This window comes from Trifolium pratense, linkage group LG6 (assembly GCF_020283565.1).
Source record: "Trifolium pratense cultivar HEN17-A07 linkage group LG6, ARS_RC_1.1, whole genome shotgun sequence".
NCBI classification, from domain to species: domain Eukaryota; kingdom Viridiplantae; phylum Streptophyta; class Magnoliopsida; order Fabales; family Fabaceae; genus Trifolium; species Trifolium pratense.
In genome coordinates this window covers 36,559,850-36,585,139 of record NC_060064.1, presented here as the reverse complement: position 1 = coordinate 36,585,139, position 25,290 = coordinate 36,559,850, and the positions used below count along the sequence as shown (strand labels likewise).

The 25,290-nt window shown below is 32.4% G+C and overlaps 2 protein-coding genes across 2 annotated transcripts; both read left to right on the top strand.

Annotated features, from left to right (window-relative positions):
* Positions 1 to 11,965: 11,965 nt before the first annotated feature.
* On the top strand, positions 11,966 to 15,746 carry LOC123890142 (putative uncharacterized protein DDB_G0282133). The gene is made up of 3 exons (XM_045939697.1): positions 11,966 to 12,495; positions 13,672 to 13,758; positions 13,854 to 15,746. The coding sequence occupies exons 1-3, from the start codon at positions 12,202 to 12,204 to the stop codon at positions 15,405 to 15,407; spliced, it is 1,935 nt and encodes a 644-aa protein (XP_045795653.1). The 5' UTR covers positions 11,966 to 12,201; the 3' UTR covers positions 15,408 to 15,746.
* A 7,546-nt stretch (positions 15,747 to 23,292) lies between these two features.
* On the top strand, positions 23,293 to 24,762 carry LOC123892543 (ammonium transporter 1 member 4-like). The gene has a single exon (XM_045942353.1). The coding sequence runs from the start codon at positions 23,293 to 23,295 to the stop codon at positions 24,760 to 24,762; it is 1,470 nt and encodes a 489-aa protein (XP_045798309.1).
* The last annotated feature ends 528 nt before the right edge of the window (positions 24,763 to 25,290 follow it).

The following is a 25,290-nucleotide window of genomic DNA, read 5'->3' as shown; positions in this document are numbered from 1 at the left end:
ATGAGAAGCATGGTTTTCCTCCGGGTTATAAATCACGATATTATTCTAGCACCAACAGTCTTACTGCAAGTGAAGGAAACACTTCATCTAATGCCGAAGCCTCTTTGCCTAAGGCAGTTTCACATGATGCACCAGGTGACCCACTCGTTCATGAACAATTAAAGCCGTTCTTGAACATGTTACAACAATCTAGCACTGATCAATCTAAGCAAAATGCTTCTTCCAAAATCAATACATCTTACACCAATGCTATTGAGTCATCTACTCAACAGCATGAAAATTCAGGTATTTCTATTCCTTGGATCCTTGACACTGGAGCTACTGACCATGTCACATCCTCCAAGGAACACTTTACCACTTTTAGATGTATTAAACCCATCAATGTCTTACTGCCAGATGGTTAGATGAAATGTAGGTGTAGGTGATGTGGGTGTATTAGATGGAATGTCAAAAAAAAAGTCAAAATTTTGAGATGAATTTTGTGCATTATGTGGAGTGGTAGAAGTAACAGCACCACTGGAGGTAGCATAAGGAAATATGGATTCATGAAAAATTACATTCCTAGAAAGAGCAATTTCTCTAGAATGTAAATCAAAGGTAAGATACCCTTTTGTGCCATATATACCTATATCCCAAAAAAATACACTTTCTTGCTCTAGGATCAAGTTTAGTGCGATGTTGTTCCAAAGTAGAAACAAAACCCAATAAACCAAAAACTTTTAAATCCAAAAATACAGGTGGTTTATGATATAACATTTGAAAAGGGGATTTTTGATGCATAACCGGTTCTTCTCTATTGTGATAGTCAGTCTGCTCGGCACATTGCTTTAAATCCTACTTTTCATGAAAGAACAAAACATATTGATATCGATTGTCACGTTGTACGACAACAACTTCAGGCGGGTTTATTTCATATACTTCCTATCAGTTCTGCAAATCAACTCGCTGATTTTTTCACCAAAGCTCTTGAACCTACACCTTTTTGTAACTTTCACTCCAAGCTGGGAGTCATGAATATTCACTGTTCAGCTTGAGGGGGGGGGGGGGGGGGGGGGGGTGTTAGGATTTAACTCATAGTTGGCTTAAATGCAGTTTTACCCCCCCTATTTTGAAAAATGCGGAATTTTACCCCCCCTATTTTAAAATGCGGAATTTTACCCCCCCTATTTTATAATTTGTTGGATTTTGCCCCCCATCAATATTTTGCACAAAATCTGCTTCTGAGCCTCAAGTTCAAAGCTTCGCACAGAACTCAATTTGGATCAATAATTCACCAAACTGGTACCGAAACGACCGCAATCGAGTTAGTTTTCCACAGAATCAAACTCCACTAAATTTGGAGTTACAGAGAGAGATTAATTACCGTTTTAGTGAAGGTCTGTTCAAATTAATTATCGTATGAAACTACTACTGGTATTTTCGTCATTCTTCTCACCCTGTAGCTCATTTTTTAATAATATTTACATGTATGGAAATCTAACGAAATTACCCTTGTTGGCATTTCAATTTCGTCGAATTTGGAGTTACGATGTGTTCGGTAGACGATGTTGAATTTGAAGATCACAAGTAGATTTCTGCAGAATTAGTAATTGGACAGACCTTTACTAAAACGGTAATTAATCTCTCTCTGTAACTCCAAATTTAGTGGGGTTTGATTCTGTGGAAAGCTAACTCGATCACGGTCATTTCGGTAGCCGTTTGGTGAATTATGGATCCAAATTGAGTTGTATGCGAAACTTTGAAGTTGTGACTCGAAAGCAGATTTTTTGCAGAATTTTGGGGGATATACCTTCACTAAAACGGTAATTAATCTCTCTTTGTAACTCCAAATTTAGTGGGGTTTGATTATGTGGAAAGATAACTCGATTACGGTCATTTCGGTATCCTTTTGGTGAATTATTGATCAAAATTGAGTTGTGTGCGAAGCTTTAAAGTTGTGACTCGAAAACAAAATTTTAGAGGGGGCAAAATCCAACAAATTATAAAATAGGGGGGGTAAAATTCCGCATTTTAAAATAGGGGGGGTAAAATTCCGCATTTTTCAAAATAGGGGGGGTAAAACTGCATTTAAGCCCTCATAGTTTTATAGCTGTGCAATATTAGTAGTCAAACTCCTTTTTATTAGCTAGTTAATAGTTTTTATTAGAGAGTTAATATTGACAGCTGGGCACTTATTTGCACCAAGATTAACAACTGCATTTTTATTGTATATATACCATCCTTTGTAATTTGATTGTCAGTAACAATATCAATGAAAATATTTTTGCTTTCACGCTTCTATTAGTCATTCTAATTGAATTCATTGTTCTTCATTTATGAATCATAGTCATATCTACTGCCACCATTAATCCTTCTTGACTGTGTCATTTGATTATCAACCATAACTACCATTATTCATTATACATACGATCTATATCAACTCACAATGAATTCTGGCAAAGAATTCAAGCTTGTTACAGATGATGTTGCTGCCGCGTCTTCATCCTCTTTCTTTTCTCATCATCTTCTTCTTCATCTTCCCAATTTCATACTCAATACCCTTCATTGTCATTCACGGTGCATTTACTTTTCCATTTTAATTTCACTTTCACTATAGCATCATATTTCATAGTTATGCATGTATGCATGAGAATGATTCTTGTTTTGTTTCAGGAATTGGGAATCAATGCTCTTTCCCTACTGTCAAATTACTCACCGAGGAACTCATTGCCAACTCTGGTGTTCAGGGATTTTGCGTGTATGCTTACCATCCATCAACTAATTTTGCAGTGTTTCCTTTAATACTGGATTCATTTCTGCTGTTTTTCATGCTAGTATTTGTTAATAATTTTTACTTGGATTGTGGCTACTGTAATGTAGGGTATGTTTGAATTTATGAAGCACATACTCTTCTCAGACTAGGTGTGTCCCGATGTCGAACACGCATCGGTGTCGAACATGCGTCGGTGTCAGATACCGACACGACACTTATGATTACACTAAATTATGTCATTTTCTCGAATTATTATCGGTGTCGACGTGTCAGTGTATGTGTCGCGTCTGGTGTCCGTGTCTATGTCCATGCTTGATAGGTTTGAACGGTTGATTTTGGAGGTCTAAGTCTATATTTTGGTGTTTACTTGAGATTTTAAAAAAAATATTGAAACAATAAAATGATAAATAAATTATCATTTAATCTTTCAGTCACACTTAATTCATTCTTAGAAATATTTCATAGCTATCATATAAGTACAACTCAGTCGGTAACTGCAAGGACATATGTAGTAGGGGCGTGCCTGGCTTTGAACATAGGACTTCCCACTTTTCCGCAAATAAAGTGTGTGAGTTTAGTCACTAGGCTGGCTACTTGACAAAAAAAAATATTTATAGCTTCTTTAATATAGAAAATAAAATCAAGTCTTTCCCTTTCCTGCAAAATCCTCCATCCAAACATTATTTTTTGTGACTAATGAAGTTTCTGTATTTTCTTCAGTGAGATAGGCAATGGAGCGTGGGATTCATTTTTTATGCCTTTGCAAGAGCAGGTAATAGGGTAGAAGATTTTATGTGTGTATGGTATTGCCTAATGGAAATATTGATTATAAGTGATTTGTTTTGATTCATATCCCACCAAATTCCGCAATACCAAAAAATACAAAAAACCATATCAGTGGTATCAGAGCACCAACGTTCACAAGGACCTGTGAAGATGGAAGGAGAAGATGATGAAGAAGACGAAAAAAATCAACAAAAACCCATAGCCAAAAATTCATAACCACAACTTTATGTGTTACATGAAATATGCCCATGTAATTAGGCATGGCAATGGGTACCCGCGGGTACGGTTTTTACCTTCCCCGTTCCCCATACCCGAATCATTGATAAATACCCGTTCCCCGCCCATTACCCGACGGGGATGAAAAATTGAACCCAATCCCCGTCCCAAATGGGTTCGGGTATACCCAAATGGGTTCGGGTATCCCCGAACCTTGCCCTGCTGAACCTTACTCGAACCCAAAATTTTCCTAAACGCTGACATACATACAATACAAAAAATTTCAAATAATAAAGTACAAACCAAAATTTCAATGCATTAAACATACAAATGAAATGATATTCCAAAATATCAAACCAAAATTATCAAAACCATAAAATAGTACCGGTACAAACCAATATTCTAAAATATAGTAATTTTATATAAACGGGCGGGTTCGGGGACGGGTTCGGGGTGGGTACCAATATCTCCGTTACCCGCCCCACCCCCATGTTTTGAAATCGGGGAAAACCCGAACCCGAACCCAAACCCAGTCAAATCGGTTTTTCCCCGTCAAACTCGGGGTGGGTTCGGGCGGGTACCCGCGGGTACGGGTTCTGTTGCCATGCCTACATGTAATAACCCATAACCCATAACCAATACATGAAAAGTATGATACCTACACATGTATTAATAACCCATAACCCATATCCAATACATGAAAAAATATGCTCATGTACCATATGAAGATGTAGACGACAACAACAACCCCGAAAACAAAAATCAACATGAATCTCAGGCTAGATACAACACAAAGATATTCAGTCAGGGAGGAGTGTTAAACAAAAACAGCAACAAAGAATGTGGATGAACAACAACAACAAAAATCAACATGGATCTCGCGTTGGATACAACACAAAAATATTCAGTCGAGGAGAAATGTTCAAAAAAGGTTTTTTCAACTCAAATCCTAAGTCGGATACAACACAAAGATATTCGGTCAAAGAGGAGGCTTGAGAAACAAAAAATAAAATAAAATTTCAGCGCAAATCTCAGATTGGATACAACATATGAAAGATATTTAGTCAAGGATGACTGTTGGGAATAATACCTAAGTATCTTTTTTGGAAGATTTTATATTTAAATATAATTTTAGATTTATATTCGAAATAATATAATATTAGGTTTATGATTTATATTTCTATTTAGAATATTTATGATTTGTTTAGAATTTATTATAGGATTAATGTTTTTCTTTATGTAGCTCTATATATAGAGTCATAAGCATGATAAATAAAATAACAATTTTAGGCTATGTTTGGATTGGTGGTATGTGGTGGAATGAAATGGAATGAAGAGGTATATAATAAAACTCCATTGTTTTGATGTGCAAAAAACTAATGGAATGGAATGGAACCCAATGGAACCAATTTCATCCTATACCACTAAAACCTTCAATTTTCCATTCCTCCCAATTTGGGGGGTATCCAATGGAATGAAACATCAAATTTTTAATATTATTTTTTTACCCTTATTTTATCCGTCTCTCCCTCTTCTCAAATACTCATATTTCACTCATCTCTCCACTTCATTTCTTCTCTCTGCTGTTTGTGACTTCTCATTTCTTCACAAGTCTTCTTCACTACTAGCAAGGTATGACATTTTTTGTTTTGGTTTTTTTTTTTCACGATTTTTCTTCTCTCTGCTACTGTATTGATTTTTTTTTTATGTGTGTTTTCATATTGGGGTTGTTTTGTTTGTTTTCATATTCGATGGTTTAGGTGTGTTTTGTTTGTTTAGACTGCTATCATGTTATTTTATCCCCTTTTTTCTCTACTTGTGCTGCGCATTTGTTGTGGGTTTTGGTGGCTATCTGTACCCTGCTATATGTAGTTAGAACTTAGAAGCTTATGTCATGTTAGTGGTTTTTATATTGTGTTTATTTTGTTGGATGTTAATTTTATATAAATGAATCTTATTTTATTTTATGATTTGTTATAGATGACTAATGAAGTTATAAGAAAAAAACATTTTGAATTGCTCCAAATGATGGTTGTTCAAGTATCCACCATTATATTATGCAATGGTAGTGAATTATGATATTCAAAATCCAAAAGACCTGGTTCCCATTGTCATGATCATATGTCATCTTGTATTGAATATATTGTTATGAATGAAATGAGTTAATTTGGTTTTTGTCAAAAAAAAAATCCAAAAGACCTGATTATGAATTACGTTATGATTGTTATCATCTGTATTTGCTATTTGACTATTTTGAAATTAAGATATCACGTTTGATGCTCAGGTTAATGTACATTGTTTAGGTGATTCGAATAAGACACTAGTATTTGAAACTAGTATTTCATTGTTATCACGTTTGATGCTCACGTTTGACTATTGAAACTTTGTCTCTGCACTAGTGTTTTAAAATCAGGATATTGGCATTTGGAGTTATAGCTTATAGTTCAATGTTTTAAAATAAGGGTAAAATTGGAATAAAAACATTATAATGTATTCCGTTCCGTTCACTTCCCAAACGATGGAGTGGTAATTTTATTCCATTCCGTTATTGAATATCCAAACAATGGAAGGGAATTTGTGTTCCATTCTGTTCCGCTCCACTCTATTCCATTATATTCCATTCCGCTTCATTCCGTTCTGTACCATAAATCTAAACATATTCTTCATATAATCCTATATTTGAGGAGAATTTTCTCCCTAAAATTTTCTCCCACCAAATTCCGCAATACCAAAAACACAAAAAACCATATCACCTTCTCACTGTTCTTCTTTCTTCTTTTTTTTTTCCTTTTTTTTTTTTATAATTCTCCAAGTTAGACTAATAAGGCACCATTATGTCTACTGAATCGACCACAATTAGATATTTATACGAATACTTAAACTGGAGAATATGAATTTTGTTGGATTTGATTTTTTTGAATACTGCAAACTTTATTAATAAAAGGAGTTCTATGCACAAGCACCCAGCAGATAGGGAAAGAGTGTGCAACATATTACACGCACGCCTTCACTTTGCCAGACACAGAAGGGGTTCTGCGTTCCACTTTGGTTTAAAAAAAATAAAAAACGTTGAACTTTTGATCCGTAAAAAAAAAAAAATAACAAAACCGCCCAGACCGGAAAAACCACTTGAACTGTCGGTTTTCCCGGTTTTTCTCAGTTCGACGCCAGTTTTCTGATTTCTAGTCCGGTTCATGTGCACACTGGTTTTAGTGTCAAAACGGATCGGATACAGGTCCGGTTTGCATTCGAACCGGTCGAACCGACCGATCCGGTTTTAACTACCTTGCAGTTAATCATAAAGTGTGCTTAACAAAACAGTTTACACAATGAATAAAGAGAACAAAAAGCCTCAAGACTTAACTAAGTCAATTTCAAATTTTATTTATACTTTTAACTTTTACTTGACAATAAGGTGTTTTTGCAAGATTGATGGGACGATGTTATTATAAACCAAAATGTTAATCACTAAGCTCGAATTGCATGAGATATTTTAGATTATGAGTCAATAATTTTATTTCAAATGAGAGTATATGTTAGTTTTTTTTTTTTTACCAAGAGTATACGTTAGTTAAATCAGACAAGTGGGGGAATACATAGAGACATAAAAAATGGATGGGAAATAGAACCGAAAGTATTGTTATCGAAACTATTGACACATGTTGGAACAAGTTAGCAACTTATAGGAAGAACTTGGTATAGAAATAAACACAAAGTATAGAACTAGAGTATGTAAATTTGGAAAAGTTCATTTTAAGTCCCACATTGAATATGACACACACTTTCATAGTGTTTATATATGAAAAAGTCACTACTTGAGGTATGTCCCAAAGGATACCCAATTTTGTAAACGGGACACACTATATTGAATTGCCACTGTTTATCTGATTGGATCGGACCGAGCTTGAGCCTTGATGATATATTAAATTTTTAATGCCTATGAAAAAATAATTATTATTTTCACTATGAGTTTGCATCCATATGAACTACTAGTATATTAGCTATCTCAGGGGAAGATCGATCTTCTATACTATTAGCTATATGTAATTTCATTGGAATGCTTAAGTGATGATGCTATGTTGCTTGTATACTATCTTTTCTTGTATGCTCCTATAGAAGAACTTGAACTCGCCCAATCCATAGCTTAGAAGGTCATTGGAAGACTCAAGTCATGATGCTATTTAAGCAAGTTAACTTTAACAAAATCTCTTGTCTATGTTAGCAAGCAATTGGAAGGATTTGAAGGAAATTGATTGGAAAAACAAACCATCTCATTTAATGCTAGATATACATTCAAGGTTGTTCCGTTGATACTAGTTAATAATGTGCAATGATGATAGCTAAGTAGAGTATAGTCTAAGGATTTAAACCATGCTCCAATAGTGTGCAATGATGATAGCTTAGCATTAATACACACCTGATTTATTAGAACTTAATTTTATTTAAAAAATGTATACTTTGTTTATACTAGCTTGAGTTGAAATAAGCAAGCAAGATCATAACTTATAATTTGAATTTTTAGTGGCGAAAGGTTTTTTTAGTATGTTAAATTAAGGTTCTAAGTTCGATCGTTAGTTTTATTGTAAATTAAAAAAAAAATTATATGAAATATGAGATCCGTGTGGAGTATAATTTTATATGGAGAAGACACATATAATTTTTACATGGAAAATATCTCATATACTCTTATTTTATTCATGGTTTTATGAATATATAGAGTTAAAATGTAATACAAAATATATTTTTAAATTATATCTTTAAATAAGTAACAAAATCTTAAAGGGGGAATACTCATTTTAGTCTTTCAATGTGGAATTCGTTGTCATTTTGATCCCTCACCGAGGAAAAACTATTGAATAGTCCTAGAATCTGCATTCTGTTAGTTAGTTTGGTCCCTGCTGTTAAGTTTGGCCGTTAACTCAACAAAAAAGCTGACGTGACATTTTTTTGGACACACATCAGCTTGCTGAGTTGGCACGAGGGACGGAGAAACAACCATTTTGGTCCCTGAATGTGCAACTTGCTGTCATTATGGTCCCTGACTCAAGAAAAAAAAATACAAAATAGTCCTTTATTCTGCAATCTGTTAGTTACTTTGGTCTTTGACGTTAAAAATTATTGTTAACTTTATAAAAAGGCTGAAGTGACATTTTTTAGGGACAGGTGACACGCAGATTTAACACATTTGTGTAACAATATCTTATTTGGTTTTATATATTAAAAAAAAAATTATGGTCAAAGTAGATTATGTGAATAATGTACAGTAATCCCCCGAACCACTTGATACCAGAACTAACCCCCGAACCAGATTAAACTAGTGGTGAAAGCCAACAAAAAAATTGAAAGAAAAAGAACCGAAAGGAGTTGTTGTTAGGTTATTTAATGTATGAAGAAGATAAAGATGAATGGGAGGAAGAAGATAAATAAATGAAGAAAAAAAAATGCATAACAACAAAATTTGAAAGAAGTGAAATGAGATGTTGTTAGTTTATTGAATGTATGAAGAAGATGAAGAAGAATGAGAGGAAGAAGATAAAAAAATGAAGAGAGAAAAAAAAAGTAAGGTTATTTTAGTCCCTGACCACATGATCCATCCAGTATCGCACAAATGTGTTAACTCTGCGTGCCACATGTCACTAAAAAATGTTACATAAACTTTTTTATAAAGTTAACGATTAGGGACCAAAGTGACTAACGAATTGCAGAATCAGAACTATTTTGTATTTTTTTCTTGAGTCATGGACCATAATAACAGTGAGTTGCACATTTAGGGACCAAAATGGTTGTTTCCCGTCCCTCGTGCAAACTCAGCAAGCTGATGTGTGTCCAAAAAAATGTCACGTCAACTTTTTTGTTGAGTTGACAGCCAACCTTAACAGCAGAGACTTAACATAATGCAGATTCAGAAATTATTTAGTAGTTTTTCCACAATGAAGGATCAAAATGACTATTTCACCAATCTTAAAATATTCTAAACAAAAATATAAATTTTAAATCTTAATGATATGTTATTTCAAATATAAATTTAAAATATATTTAAATATAAAATATTCAAAAGATATTTAGACATTCACTTACATGTTTTTTAAATACATATTAACATGTTTTGTAATTCTTAATTTCTTGATTAATTATAATCTCATTGCCCCGCTTATATGATAAATGATGTTTATCCCACGTATTAAAATTTTTGCATCTATCTCTGATAAAAAGTAAGGGCCGAATCCAAGTGACAGAAAGCTGAGAAAGGCACCAGGGAGGTGGGTTGTAGGATTTTAGTTTTTATATTTTTTTTTATAACTGTAGGGTTTTATTATTATTATTATTAGGCTTAAATGCAGTTTTGGCCCCTCAAATTTCATAATTACTTGATTTTGGCCCCCCATATTTCAATTGCTTGATTTTAACCCTCTAAGTTTCACAATTGCTTGATTTTAGCCCTCCAAGTTTCAATTGCTCGATTTTGGCCCTCCAAGTTTACCCCTTTTGCATTTGCTAGCCCCCCGTTGACTTTTTTGACTATAAATTGCTTGTGTGACATTTTAAAAAAATTAAAAATATGTTTTAATTAAAAAATAATAATATTTGCTTTTATAAAAATGTATTAAAAATTGTTTTTTTTAATAAAAAGTTTAATAATGATTTTTTATTTTAAAAAAAGTTTACAAAATTTTTAAAAAATAATTCATAAAATGTTTTTTTTTACTTTTTTATATAACAAAATTATTTTACAAACTACATATAATAAAAAAAATATTTTATAATTTAGTTTTTTAAAAACAATTTGTAATTTATTTATTTATTTTTAAATACTAATTTAATTTTAAAATGCCTCATAACCAATTTTTAATCAAAATATTCAACGGGGGGCTAGCAAATGCAAAAGGGGGTAAACTTGGGGGGCCAAAATCGAGCAATTGAAACTTGGAGAGCTAAAATCAAGCAATTGTGAAACTTAGGGGGTTAAAATCAAGCAATTAAAATGTGGGGGACCAAAATCAAGCAATTGTGAAACTTGGGGGGCCAAAACTGCATTTAAGCCTTATTATTATTATTATTATTATTATTATTATTATTATTATTATTATTATTATTATTATTGATGATTTAACTTTAATAGTAATTATAATACATATCATTATAACATAAGAAAATACTAATCATTATATAAATTATTAAATTATAATTTATATTAACACACTTAGTTATAAATAAAAGTTTATTATTCATTTATGTCGTACTCTACTCCATTCGGTCACTATTATAAGTAAATTGACTTTTTTGTTACATTGAAAAAGTGATGATTGGTTCATAATATGAACCACATACATAACTTTTCTAATTTTAAAAAAAAATTACTTATAATACTCACCGTAGGGAGAAAGTGCTAATAATCCATGACGAGAAATCACTTCTCATCCCTGAATAAAACTTTGGGTCTTGCTAACCTTAGTTAAGGAGCTTAAAATGAAAATTTTGTTTTGGAAAAATCAAGATTTTAACTTTATAAAAGTTGAATACACAATTTTTTAGACTAATTTTTTGACCATCTCTATTCTCTCAAACTAACCCTAGCCACGACTTTCACATTTCATCTATGATTTTAATATGCTATCTCTCCGGTCCTTTTTATAAGTAACACTTAGGGAAAAAAATTTAGTCTTTTTTATAAGAAACTTTAACCAATTTTCAAATATTTTAAATATTCAATTTCACTTATGCCCCTATTTACTATGAGAGAGAATTTAAAAATAAGGAAGTTAATTGAATAAAGAGTAATTAAATAAGGGCATACATGAAATAAATTTAAATTTATAAGAGTATTAAATGAAAATAATTATGTTAAATGCATTTCCTTAATCTGTGTGATTTTTTCAAAGTGTTTCTTATAAAAAGAATCGAAGGAAGTATTAATTTTCTCATCAATCAATCGATACGAGAATCAAATAACAATCGGTACGAGAATCAATTAGAGACAACTTTCCTATATTAAATAAGATATAACTTTTCGCATATATTCAAGTCATTTTTATTTAGAATTGTGATCAATCCGAGAATCAAATAACAATCGGTATGAGAATCAAGTAGATCGAAATTTTCCATATTAAATAAAGTAAAAAAAATTCGCACCTATTCAAATCATTTTTATTTAAATAAATTATAAATGTTGAGTCTTCAAAACTTCCCCCCACCCCTTCCCTTCCAAGTTCCATCACATCACATCTCCCCACTCTATTTTCGCATTCCCATCGGTGACTTAAATTCCGCTTTAGTAACGCTTTTTTCTTTTTTTTGCAACGTTTTTTTTTTTGAACGTTCAAAACTCCAAAACCGTTTTTTTTTGTTTGAATTTTCTACATTCCCACTCTACCCCATTACGATTTCACTTCAAAAATTCAATCTTTTTAAGCTTTCTCACATTTTTATCGCTTTTCTTTATCACTACTATGGAAGAAAAACAACAACAACAAGGGTGTTTGGAAGAGGAAATTGAAGTTAGTGTTGACACAGATTTTTTGAAACAGATTTTCGATGAAGAATTGAGCGAGGTTGTTGTGTCAGGTGAAGTGAATAAACCTAATGAGGTTGTTGTTATTGATGTTGACGATGATAATGATGATGATGATGGTGATAGTGATGATTGTGTGGTTCTAGATGGTGACCCAGAAAATCAAGTTAAATGTGTGAATGATTCACCAACTGGGTCTGATGAGTTGTGTGTAGTTGGTGAAAAGGGAAAGGTATATTTTTTTATTTTTTTCAATTTCATTATGTTACTTTTTTAGAGGAGTTAATGATTATTTTTTTTTAAATGTTGAATTTATGTCATGCATGAGTTTTTTTTTTAAATGTTGAATCAGAAAAAAAGATTTTTGAATGGATTTATATCCTATGATTGGAATTTGAATTTGATAGTCCTGATTGAGATTCTAGAAAGTATGACTTGTGTAAGTGCTGCTAATTTAATCCATTGTATTTGTGAGAAAACATAGTCTGAGAGGATGCTTTAAATATTTGAAATGTGCCGAAGATCGAACCCGCAACAACTAGGGAATGATACTTGTCACATGACCAGTGTGGACATATGTGACGCCGGCGACGGCGAGGATGCTTTAAATCTAATACCATATATGCATGCATAGTGGTAATGTTTAGGTAGTTTGTGATGATTGAACTATATATGATTTGTAACAAGTTTACATTACTTTTGGAAGTGTGTTTGAGGTTGCAATACCCTAAGTGCTGATTTTAGTCCTTGAATTGAAATTGTTGACTTTGGTCAATTTAATCAACTAAAGTTGAGAAAAATTCCAAAATGATTCTTGAAATTGGAAATATCCAGTTACATTAGTCCTTTTAGGTCAGTCAATTTTGTCCTTAAAGTTGTTTCAGCATGACTAATGTGATTGATACTTTTCAATTTCAGGGATCATCTTGGAATTTCGTAAATTTCAGAGATGACCTTTGCAATTTTAGGTACCAAATTGGTGTTTCATCCTTATTCAAAGTTTCAAACTGAGATTCAAGGGTTTGTGCTTGTTACAACATTACTGTTTGCTATCTGCTCCCTTTTTAAAAAGTAAAATAACTTCTTCCCTTGAATTTTCATTGGTGTCATGCTATGAAGCACAAACACTCCTTGGATTAGGTGTGTCCCGGTGTCGGACATGTGTCGGTGTCCGACACCGACATGACACCAACACGTATGATTACTCCTTGGATTAGGTTGTTATGTTCTCCAATTATTATCGGTGTTGATGTGTCAGTGTCAGGTGTCCGTGCTTCATAGGTGTTATGCATGTTCTTTATTTACTCAGAACTATGATTTTCATACTTTTTGTATGCTTATGATTGAAGATGTATTAGCATTCAGCAGCATTTACTTGTGGCTGTTCATATTTTTTTTCGACTTGCAGATTGCATGCAGAGACTATCCTCATCCTCGCCATCTTTGTGCCAATTTTCCTTATTCTTCCACCCCTCATGAGAAACACTGTGGCCAGGTAAAAATGATCAATGATTAAGACTATGCCTGAATTTAGGATTGATGCATTACCTTGTTTTACTTAATTTGATTTCTAATTTTGATGACATACAGTGCCACTGTTATGTATGTGACTCTCCAGCACCATGTCTGAAGTGGGGCAATGGCCTTTTACCTACAGATCATTGTCATGCGACTGATAAATTGGAGACATGGAAAACTCAGAGAAACGATACCAAGCTGGTTAAGACTGCTCCGTTGCCAGCTTCAACCAAATATGGTACTTCAGGTGGTGTTGTGAATTCTCAACATAACAATGTTTTGCCGCTTCATACCACACAGTTGTCTTCAAATTCCGTGCCAACGAATCAGGCATTAAGGTCAACTGCAGTACTCTCAGCAAATCCCATACCTCAAAGTCAGGCCACACAGCTGATTACAATGAATGGACACTTACTGAATCATTTACAGGCCATTCAAAATAAGCAGAATCAGTTACTGAATCAAGCCAAATCAAATTTTGTCTCAGCAAATACCTTGCTTCAAAATCAGGTCTCTCAGCCGATTACAATGAATGCACACTTACAGAATCAATTACAGGCCATTCAACAAAGACATAATCAATTACTAAATCAAGCCTCGAGGTTAACCAAATCAAATCCACTCCCAGTAAATCTCATTCCTCAAAACTACGCCTCTCAGCCGGTTACAATGAATGCAATGTCGTCATTAAATTCTATATTGCCGAATCAGGCCTCTGTAAGAAATCCACTCTTGGTAAATCCCATGTCTCAAAATCAGGCCATTCAGCCAAGAACAACTAATGCATTGTCCTCACTAAATGCTAGATTACAGGATCAGCTCTCCATGCTAAAAAATATCCGTGAAAGGTCCACAGCTTCCAGCTTTACAATTCCAAACGGCACAACCAACGGTCAATATAAAAAATCCAGATCTACGGTGGCGAGAAACAAAAATCCTTCTAATACCGTTCCAACGTCTCTAGGTGTACAAAACCATGCCATCCAAAAGAAGCGAGCACAGAGAGTTTGCTGTTTAGGGCCTCAGTGTTCAGTGTTCAATGGGATAGACAGTGTTGGTGCTGGGAACACTGTGACAACGAACCAGGTCACACTTCCTGGTGCATCTGGCTTCAACAATCATGTCAATCCGCAATATAACACTAGATATCCTGCTGCTGCTGCTGCTGCTGCAACAGGATCTTCAAATAGCAGAAATTGTTACGGACAAAATGGTGTTATGACCACCAAAGCAATTAACTCATTGCTCACACAACCAATCCATAATCCAGCTCCGGCATATGGAACACAACCATGTTATCAGTCAAATAATAGCCAGAATCCTTATGGATATAGTAACATTCTTGGTAATGATTCTATTTCGAGTACTGTGGCTCGCCTGAACCAAAATCGGAATTTAAATGAGCATCAAATTGGAAGTCAAAATGGAAATGGTGGTGGGAATATCATCAATAGTGGAACTACATTGCAAGATTTTCTAGCTAAAGGCTCGAGTTGGGCTGAGAGTACTAATCAAAACATTTCTAATGTTCAGAACTTAGTATCTAAGAACATGCCACCAAATGGAAATGAGTCTAGGCTCACTTTGGATGAAATCGAGAAGCACTTGCTTCTTGATTCCAATTAATGTAGATGTTGCTTTAGCATCTGAAAAGAATTTACCATCACCTGATTTCAGAACTAGCTAGTGGCTAACTATCAGTGATTTTTGTTTTTTTTATTTCACATGTCTAATTTGAGAAAAAAAATGAGAGGTTATAATCATTGAATAGAAAATCTTTAGTTGAATTTGTTTACTTTTTCTTTTTCTTTTCATGATTGAATTTGTTTAAGCTTTAACCTTTATTCCAACATCTCAAAGATTTACCTTCCATAGTTCTAGTCATTGTCTTTGCTAACGTTGCATTCTGGTGGTCGTGCCTACCGCAGTTTTGATTCTAGAAATATAATATTTTGTATTCACTTTTGCTTGATTGATTTGCGGTGGTGAATATCACAAAAACTTGCTGATAGTGAAAAAATAGCAAAAAATATTTTATTTTTTATTACATTTTTATTTTTTCTCTTAATTTTCATGAAAATAGTCCAAACAATTAATACAAAAGTAAATCTTTGAAACATAACATGGAAATTTACTCAATTTTTTTAATATTTTATATTAACGTATCCATACCTTTTTAGTTTTAAATTTGTCATATTTTATAATTTATAATGAGAGAGTAACACTAGGTTTGTTTAGGTAGATTTACAAAAGAGAGAAATAAGAAAGAGAGAGATAGCAAAGAAATTAGCTATTTCTATGGTTTGGATGAGGAGAGAAATAAGGAAAGAGAGAAATATAATGGTTAATAACTGCAAAAAAATAAATCTCTCCATATTAGGAGAGATTTGTGTGACAAGAAGTGAAATAAACAATTTTACAACAATACCCTCGTTCAACTAATTTATTTTATTGTAGAAAAGGGTAAATTTGTTATTTTCTCATTTTTTATTAATTTCTCTCTTCTCACTTTCTATTCATCCAAACCATATAAAATTTCTATCCAATTTCTCTTTTATCTCTCTTCTCTCTTATTTCTCTCTTCACTATTTCTCTCTTCCCTATCTCTTTTACATCCAAACATAGTGTAAGGGTCTGTTTGGTTCAAAAAAGTAGGAGAGGAGGGGAGGAATTTTTATAGAGGGGAGGGGAAGGAAGGGGAGTGGAGGGAAATTTTTTAATTGCAGATGTGTTTGGTTCAAAAGAGGGAAGGAGAGGGGAGAAGACTGATTTTAATTGTAAATATGTTTGGTTCATGAGGGGAGGGGAGGGATGATATAATTAAATTACTTTTTTTATCCTTATAATCTATAAGAGTCTCATAATTTTAAAAATATTCACTTTATAAATATTTAAATATAAAAACTCAATAAACACGAAACTCTACAAATGTAATTATTTGTTGATATTAATTTTTCTTATTTTTGATGGTTGATCTAATCTAATAAATATAATTTATAAAATTAAACTGTACACAAAATTTTAAAATTTAATCTTATAAAAGAAATTTAAAATTATATATATATATATATAATAGGTGATTTTGGTAAGTTCTCTTTTTATAATAATAAAATAGCAAGTTAGCAACATTAAAAATGCAAGTAAGGATGATCTTGGTATTTAAAAGTAAATATGAGGATAATTATGTCAATATAATTAAAATTGTAATAACATATGATGCCTCTCCTCCCCTCTCATCCAAATCCCCCCAATTTGGGAGGAAGCAAAAAGTTGTCTAAAATGTGTTTTGAATCCCTCCCCTTCCCTCCCCTCTCCTCATAAAAAATTGAACCAAACATAAAAAATTAAAAATATCACCTCCCCTCCCCTCCAAACCCCCCGAACCAAATGGACCCTAAGGGTCTGTTTGGTTCAACGGAGGGGAGGGGAGGGAGTTTAATAAAGGGGAGGGGAGGGAGTTTAATTATTTATATGTTTGGTTCAAAAGACAGAAGGGGATGGGAGGAATTTTAATTGCATGTATGTTTGGTTCAGAAGCGGAGGGGAGAGATTTTAAAAATAAATTACTTTTTTATTCTTATTATTTTACAAAAGTGTTATAGTTTTAAAATTATTCACTTTATAAATAATCTTATAATTTTAAAGTTATTCACTTTAAAAATATTTAAATACGAAAACTCAATTGACACGAAACCTCTGCAAATCAAATTATCAGTTGATAACAATTTTTTATTTTGATGATTCATCTAACTTAATAAAATATTTATTAATAAAATTAAACTCTAACAATTTTTATATATATTTATAATTTATAATTCAAAGAAATAGAACAAATATAAAACAAAAACAAACAAGAAAAAACATAAACATATCATAACAAAAAGAGGCAAAAGAATTGCAACTCAACCATTCTAATAATTACTGGTATATATCGTAACAAGTACTACCGTACGTATACGTAAAAAAATTTGCAGGTATTGGTAAAAAAATATTTGCATGAAAAGAAGAATACTAGTTACGTTAATAGCCAAAAGAATGAAGTTGCATTGTATCATAAAAGAACAGTACACTAAATAGGAGTATATGATATAGAGAAATAATAAGGCTGATTTTGGAATTATAAAATAAGATCGAGGATAATTTTGTAAATGTAATAAAAATTTAAGTAACATATTTTACCTCCCCTCCTCTCCAAAAAAATGAACCAAACACATAAAATATAAAATATTCCCTCACCTCCCCTCCCCTCCCCTCTAAAACAGGGGGGAACCATATATTATAATTCAAACTTGTTATGACCTGGACTTTTTGGTTAGACCGTGCCCAATGCCACATCTAATCCATCGATTCAATAACACGTCTATTGGCCTATAAAATCAACCTTTCATAATCTCATAAGGTATGTTTCATTTTTTTTAATGGTAAATTATATACATCTGTCCCTAATTATAAGACCATGTACTATTCATTTACCTTGTTTTGACCGTGTTTTTAAAATAATATATAAATGTAAATATTAGCATATAAAATCTTGTTCAATTTGTTTTATGAGTATTTTCAAAATATTAAATTTTTATAATTTTAACTAATAGACAATTAAAGATATTAGTGATCAAAATTGTACATTAGCATACGTGTAGTGGTCAAACATGATCTTATAATTAGGGACGGAAATAGTATATAATATAAATAAAAATTAAAGGTCACATATGTACACATGAACAGGAGTACAAGAAATATCAAACCCCCAATAAAAAAAAATACGAGAAATGAAAATAAAGAAGAAGACACCTAAGGGCATCCTCCCCCTTCAATTTTGTCTTCTCCATCTTGAATTCCAACCAGGGACGGAACCAGAAAATAATGTTGAGGGTGGCGAACATTTAACACGTGATAAACAATAAGTAATTTCGACTGTTTTGTCAAAAAAAAAAAAAAAAAACTTAACTTCGACAATTAATAATAGGCAATTGAAATATTTGATTCTTAGGTTCATTGAATAATTATGCATCTAGTACTAGTTTATATTACAAGTTAAATACATAATTTATTTAAGGCTCAATTGCGTATTTAGTCTCTTATGTTTATTTTATGTTTCAATTTAATCTCTTATGTTTAAAAAGTTTTAAGTTGGTCCTTATGTTATTGATGTCAACATAAGTTCGTCCTTTTCGTTAAATTGAGTTAATTCTTTCTAATTTTTTTGTTAAATTTTGAGTTAATTTCTTCTAAAACTTTCACATGCTACATATACCATCTTGAGTTTTCCTCACACGCAAATCCATTAGCCATGTAGAACATTTAAATAAAAATTATTTGATCAAAATTAAAGAGACCAAATTAAAACCTAAAATAAACATAAAGAACCAAATATGCAATTAAGCATTTATTTAATGCACCTAAAAATTAATTGTTTCTTATAAAAGAACAAGTTGCGTAAAAAATAAAATAAAAAGATCATGAGGGAGTATTATACTATATTGTTATGCATTAATTTAAAAGGTGTATGATTTATTGTACAAGGGCTATTAGCTTTTTTTCATTTGATTTTTACAGGGGCGACTACTAAGGTGGAGTACTATATTATTAGGAATACATGTGATTATAGGGTGGCGACCGCCCCATATTTGATATACCTAGTTCCGTCCCTGATTCCAACCTCAAGCTCAGGCATCCTCCCACCGATCCACCTTCACTATGAGTTCATAATCTATCCTCTCCATTATCCTCTTCGGATAAAATTTTAGCTTTGTTCAAAACAAAACTCACTTCATCTAAATTTCGTGTTGCTTCTATTGTTTTTGTTAAGTAACTTAATAATTAAAATTTCATATTTTAACGTGAATAAGTAGATATACTAAAGTTTGAACCTCAATTTCTACTGCATATTACATTCAATGTATCATCAATATTAGAATTAAAAGCCTCCGCCGCATAATTGGCCATGTCGACAGCGGTCACATAAGACGTACCGATCAACCGCATCAGACACTTGTGCTTTGAGATATACTGTGCATAACATATATGCATGCATGATGCATCAACAGTATATAGTTTCTTTCAATGTAGCTCAATATAAGAATTTGAGTTTGAATCCATTGATTTGAGGATCTCGTTAATTAATACTATATAAATAAATAATTTTGTAAGTATTGTTTTTTTTATTTATAATGACCGAGGATCGAACCCAGAAGATATAGCGTACTACCCAAATCCTTCACCACTAGACCAAATCTAGTGGCTTTGTAAGTATTTTTTTTGATCATGAGAGTTTCCCTAATCGTGGTGAACACCAAAATTAACTCATCTAAGTTTTTCTATGAATTGTTTTTAGCAAAATTGGTATCAATAATCCAGCACAATGAAATGAATTATTAATGGTTGTATAGTTGCAAATCAACTGTCTCGTATATACTCCAGTATATATCATGTTAGTATGTTACTATTAAATATCATTAAATGAATGTTGATATATCAAATTAAATAACATTAAATGAATGAAATTTATTACACGTTTTTATGAGGTTGACATAAGGAGAAGGAGAATTGCATCTAGGATTTGATAGTTTTTCTGCGTTATTATTATTTTTTTTTATTGGAGGAATTTTTACACAACGAATTGAATTTGTATAAAAATCGTAAAAGTACCGTCTCATAGTTCAACCGGTAAAAAAATACCGAAATTATTAAGTCAGACGTCGTGATCCAGGTTCGAATCCGGTATCTCACAATTATGTGACTTTAATTTTAGTAGATTACCACTTTATTTAAGATAAAAAAAATTTGTAAAAAATAAGGTATAATATTATGATTAATACATCATATCTTATTTTATTATTGGAATAAAATGTGTATAAGTTGCATAAATATGACATAGCGTTGTATATTTGTACGAACCACTTCATATAGTAGCGTATGAAATTGAGAGTAAGTTCCTTACAAAAGGACCATTGGAGATGCTAATGAGTTAAATGTAAAAACATTCTCTTTAAAATTTGTGAATTTAATTTTTTCAAAATTAAATATTTTCATCATTTAATACAAAATTTATATATTTAAATAACTTTGTGCCATTAGACCAGACATTAGTACGACATTGTAAAATAAAAAACAATTATATAGGTATTTAAAATTTTATATATTTAGATAACTTTGTGCCCTGAGAGTGCGTCGTTTCTTCGTGCCCTCAGAGTGCGTTGTTTCTTCGTGCGCAGTATATTTGGCTTCTTTGCGTTTGAGTTATTTGGACTAAAAGAAATCACAACACAGTCTGTCGATCTCAATTGTCGGACAAAATTAAACTTCATTCGTACCGGTGGTTGAAGGCATCTAATTGTAATATTGTGACCAACTATTATAGCTGGAAGACGAGCACGTTTATTTGTCTAGGCCTGATGTAACTTTGTTTTCATGTTGACTTTTGGATTAGTGTTTCCGTAAACTTGCGTAAGCCTGATTGGCACACTTTATGCTCACGAAACAATTTTTTTGGTTAAAATATTTTATTTTTGCTTGTTAAAATTTTTTTCGACAAAAATAAAAACCCAAAAGGTCGCAAAGTGGTCAATGGATGATTATAAATTTATAATTGTCAAAAGCTGGATTGAATTTTTTGGTAGAGGTATGAGATACATTTTTTTGGTAATTAAATATTTGAGATACGATATGATTTTCATTTTAAATTTATTTAAAATAGTAATAAAACTAATGAAATTTATTACGTAACTGTTATAATATTTTTACCGTCAATGATATTTTTAACTACTGTGTCAAAAATAAAATAAAATTTAACTACTAGACTTATTTTGACAAAATTTCTATAATATATTTAACTACTTCTTATTTTAAATTTTTTTATAAAGCGAATATCATATACCTCTTTATTATATTAACTTCTTATTTTAAATTAAAACTACTACTTATTTTTGACAAATAAATACTAACTTCTCTTTATCTACTGTCAGTGTAATTTTTTTTTTTTTTACGTATGCATATAATGATGTGTTGTCATTATTTTGATGAATGTGACATGTGATGTGTTTTTAAACACAATATATGATATGTTGGTGTATTATTTAACAGATATATAAAAATAAATTTACACTGCCAATGTATGTAAATTAAATTTAATTATTATTAGTAAAGTTGTTTTTTTCTTTCAAAAAATTGTGGAGTAGTTTTTTTGTTGTTGCTGAATTATTAGTAAAGTTGTTTTTTTCTTTCAAAAAATTGTGGAGTTTGTTTTTTGCAATGTTTTAAAACCCGGACCGGTGATCGACCCGGTCGAGGCACTGGGTCACTGGTTTACTGGTCTGACCAGTGGGTCACTGGTCAGACCGCACGACTATTGACCCGGCTTATATAAAAAATTTAAAATATTAACTTGAATTTCATAACAATAAAATTTAATGAAAAAAAATTTCCTTCAAACTTTTTTTAATAAAATTTCATATATTTAAAAGAAAAAGCACAAAAGCGTCTCATTTTATCGTTATTTATATTTTGATTCACATATCCAACCATATAATATTATAATTTAGTCAATAAAATTATTATTATATCATAATTTTTAATTAGAACAACATTATTTAATATATTACATTAAAATAAAACAATGAATTAAATTAAATAATAAGAAAAAAATTATCAATGTATTTATTAATATATGCCAATGCCATGGTGTTTTTTTTTTGAAGGAATGTCATGGTTGTTTATAACTAGTGTAATAGTATTAAATATATTTCAGTAATAATGGATATCACATAAATGCAAGTGGCCTAGTGGTGATTGTGATGTTGAAGTATAGAAAGGACCTGTGTTCGATTCCTATATCCAACATAATATGATTTTTTTGAAATAATTCATTTCCTCTCCAAACCGTTCCGGTTCGCGCGCGGGTTTACCCGGTTCCCGGTTCAACCATCGACCCGGCCGGTTCACGGCGGTTTTTGGCGGTTTAAAAGCAGAACCGGTTCTGCATGCTAACCGAGCCGGCCACCTCACCGGTTCCCGGTCCGACCGGTCCGACCGGCCGGTCCGGTCCGGTTTTTAAAACTATGGTTTTTTGTTTCCAGTCAAAACAAAGTTTGTTTTATGTTTTTTTGTTATTTTTTTTGTCCAATGTTTTTTGTTTATGTTATGAATTATAAACAAATATTTCATCTCATAAAAAAAAAACAAATATTTCTATCTTATTATTATTCAAAAAAAAAAAAAAAGTAAATTTGTAATAATACCCCTATTGTACCAAATTTTTTTTGAAACACCTCAAACATCACGCAAGCTGGTTCCAGATTCACCGTACGTAATAAACGTGAGATTCAGTTGAAATCTTCATTATTTATACTCTTGTTTTGCTGAATATTCCTCATTCCATTTCTTCTTTAAAATTCTCATATTTCTTCCATCTCACTTTTTTTCACCCCTCTCTCTCTCCGACATCTTTTTACAAAGACGTTGGAGAAAGAGTATAATTAAACCTTTTTTTTCTCCGATCATCGGGCCATTCACCATGACCTCTTTCACTTGTTCTGCCTCCGATCTCCATGCACTCCTTGGCAGCGGTGCAAATTCCACAGCCGCTGCCGACTACATTTGCAACGGCTTCAACGCTGTTGCAAACAAATTCATTGACACAACCTATGCCGTTGACAACACTTACCTTCTTTTCTCCGCTTACCTTGTTTTCGCAATGCAACTCGGTTTTGCAATGCTTTGCGCCGGTTCCGTTCGTGCCAAAAACACCATGAACATTATGTTAACAAACGTCCTTGATGCCGCAACCGGCGGCATATTTTTTTATATTTTCGGGTTTGCTTTCGCTTTCGGCACACCTTCCAATGGTTTCATTGGAAAACATTTTTTCGGTCTTAGTGATTTTCCTTCTCAGTCCTTTGATTACGGATATTTTCTGTATCAATGGGCATTCGCAATCGCTGCAGCAGGAATCACGAGCGGATCAATTGCGGAACGAACACAGTTCGTTTCGTATTTGATCTACTCGTCGTTTTTAACCGGTTTTGTTTATCCAATTGTTGCTCATTGGTTTTGGTCTGCTGATGGTTGGGCCAGTCCTGCTAGATCAGAGAATCTTTTGTTTGGTTCCGGCGTTATCGATTTCGCTGGTTGTGGTGTTGTTCATTTGGTTGGTGCTGTTGCTGGTTTTTGGGGTGCTTTTATTGAAGGACCAAGAATTGGTAGATTTGACCATGCAGGTAAACCAGTTTCTTTGAGAGGACATAGTGGTACTTTAGTTGTTATGGGAACATTTTTACTTTGGTTCGGTTGGTACGGTTTTAACCCCGGTTCTTTTATCAACATTTTGAAAACTTATGGTGAAAGTGGTAATAACTACGGTCAATGGAGTGCAATAGGAAGGACCGCCGTGACAACTACATTAGCAGGTTGCACGGCCGCCCTCACAACATTGTTTGGTAAACGCATGCAAACCGGTCATTGGAATGTGACCGATGTTTGTAACGGTTTACTAGGCGGTTTTGCTGCTATAACCGCAGGGTGTTCTGTTGTGGATCCGTGGGCCGCAATTATTTGCGGATTTATCGCTGCTTGGGTTTTAATTGGATGCAACATGTTAGCTGAGAAATTTCACTATGATGATCCTCTTGAAGCTGCACAACTTCATGGTGGTTGTGGAACTTGGGGGATAATTTTCACTGCCTTGTTTGCCAAGAAACAATATGTGAATGAAGTTTATGGTGGTGCCCTTAATAGGCCTTATGGTTTGTTTTTGGGAGGTGGTGGAAAATTATTGGCTGCACATTTGGTTCAAATTGTGGCTATTGTTGCTTGGGTTAGTGTTACTATGGGAACAATGTTTTTTGTTCTTCATAAGTTGAATTTGCTTAGGATTTCTGCTGAGGAAGAAATGGCTGGTTTGGATTTAACTAGTCATGGTGGAATGGCTTATGAGTATCATGATGAGGTTGGAGAACATTCCAAGAAACGTGCAATTGAAGTATGAAGGAAAGTTTACAAGACTTTTTTAGAGACAAATTAAGTTTAGTAGAAGTTTTATTATGTACCAAAAAAAAAAGAAGTTTTATTTGTTAAGATAGTTTTAGATTGTATAGCTACTTGTACATTATGTATGGTAGCCAATAAGTTGTGAATATTCTTTTCATGTTCATGTTCATGTTTCTTTACTATTATTGTTGAATAAAAGAGATTCGAGAAAAATTATAAGTCATAAGTTTAAACGTTATTTGAAATAGTTTATTGAAATACTCGTGAGCAAAAATGTTGAGATATATATATTTTGATCATAGGAGCTTATAAGAGACACTATCTACCATAAGCTCAACTTTTGTCTTGCCAAAAAGCTTAAGTTGTAGTGCTAGCTAGTGCATTTGATACATAATATAATAAACCAATTAATAGTGATGAGCTGGTTTATCAATGTGATTAAAACACTAGATCCGTAAGATAGAAGTTACAAATCAATACATAAAAGAATTAATGTTACAGAATCAACGAATTAAAAATCATTGAA

What these genes read in the sequence shown, in the direction of transcription:
- LOC123892543 (XM_045942353.1), top strand. Translation starts at nt 23,293, where the DNA reads ATGACCTCTTTCACTTGTTCTGCCTCCGATCTCCATGCACTCCTTGGC.
- LOC123890142 (XM_045939697.1), top strand. Translation starts at nt 12,202, where the DNA reads ATGGAAGAAAAACAACAACAACAAGGGTGTTTGGAAGAGGAAATTGAA. An exon ending in TAGTTGGTGAAAAGGGAAAG is followed by an intron (nt 12,496 to 13,671) that starts GTATATTTTTTT and finishes TTCGACTTGCAG; the next exon opens with ATTGCATGCAGAGACTATCC. An exon ending in ATGAGAAACACTGTGGCCAG is followed by an intron (nt 13,759 to 13,853) that starts GTAAAAATGATC and finishes GATGACATACAG; the next exon opens with TGCCACTGTTATGTATGTGA.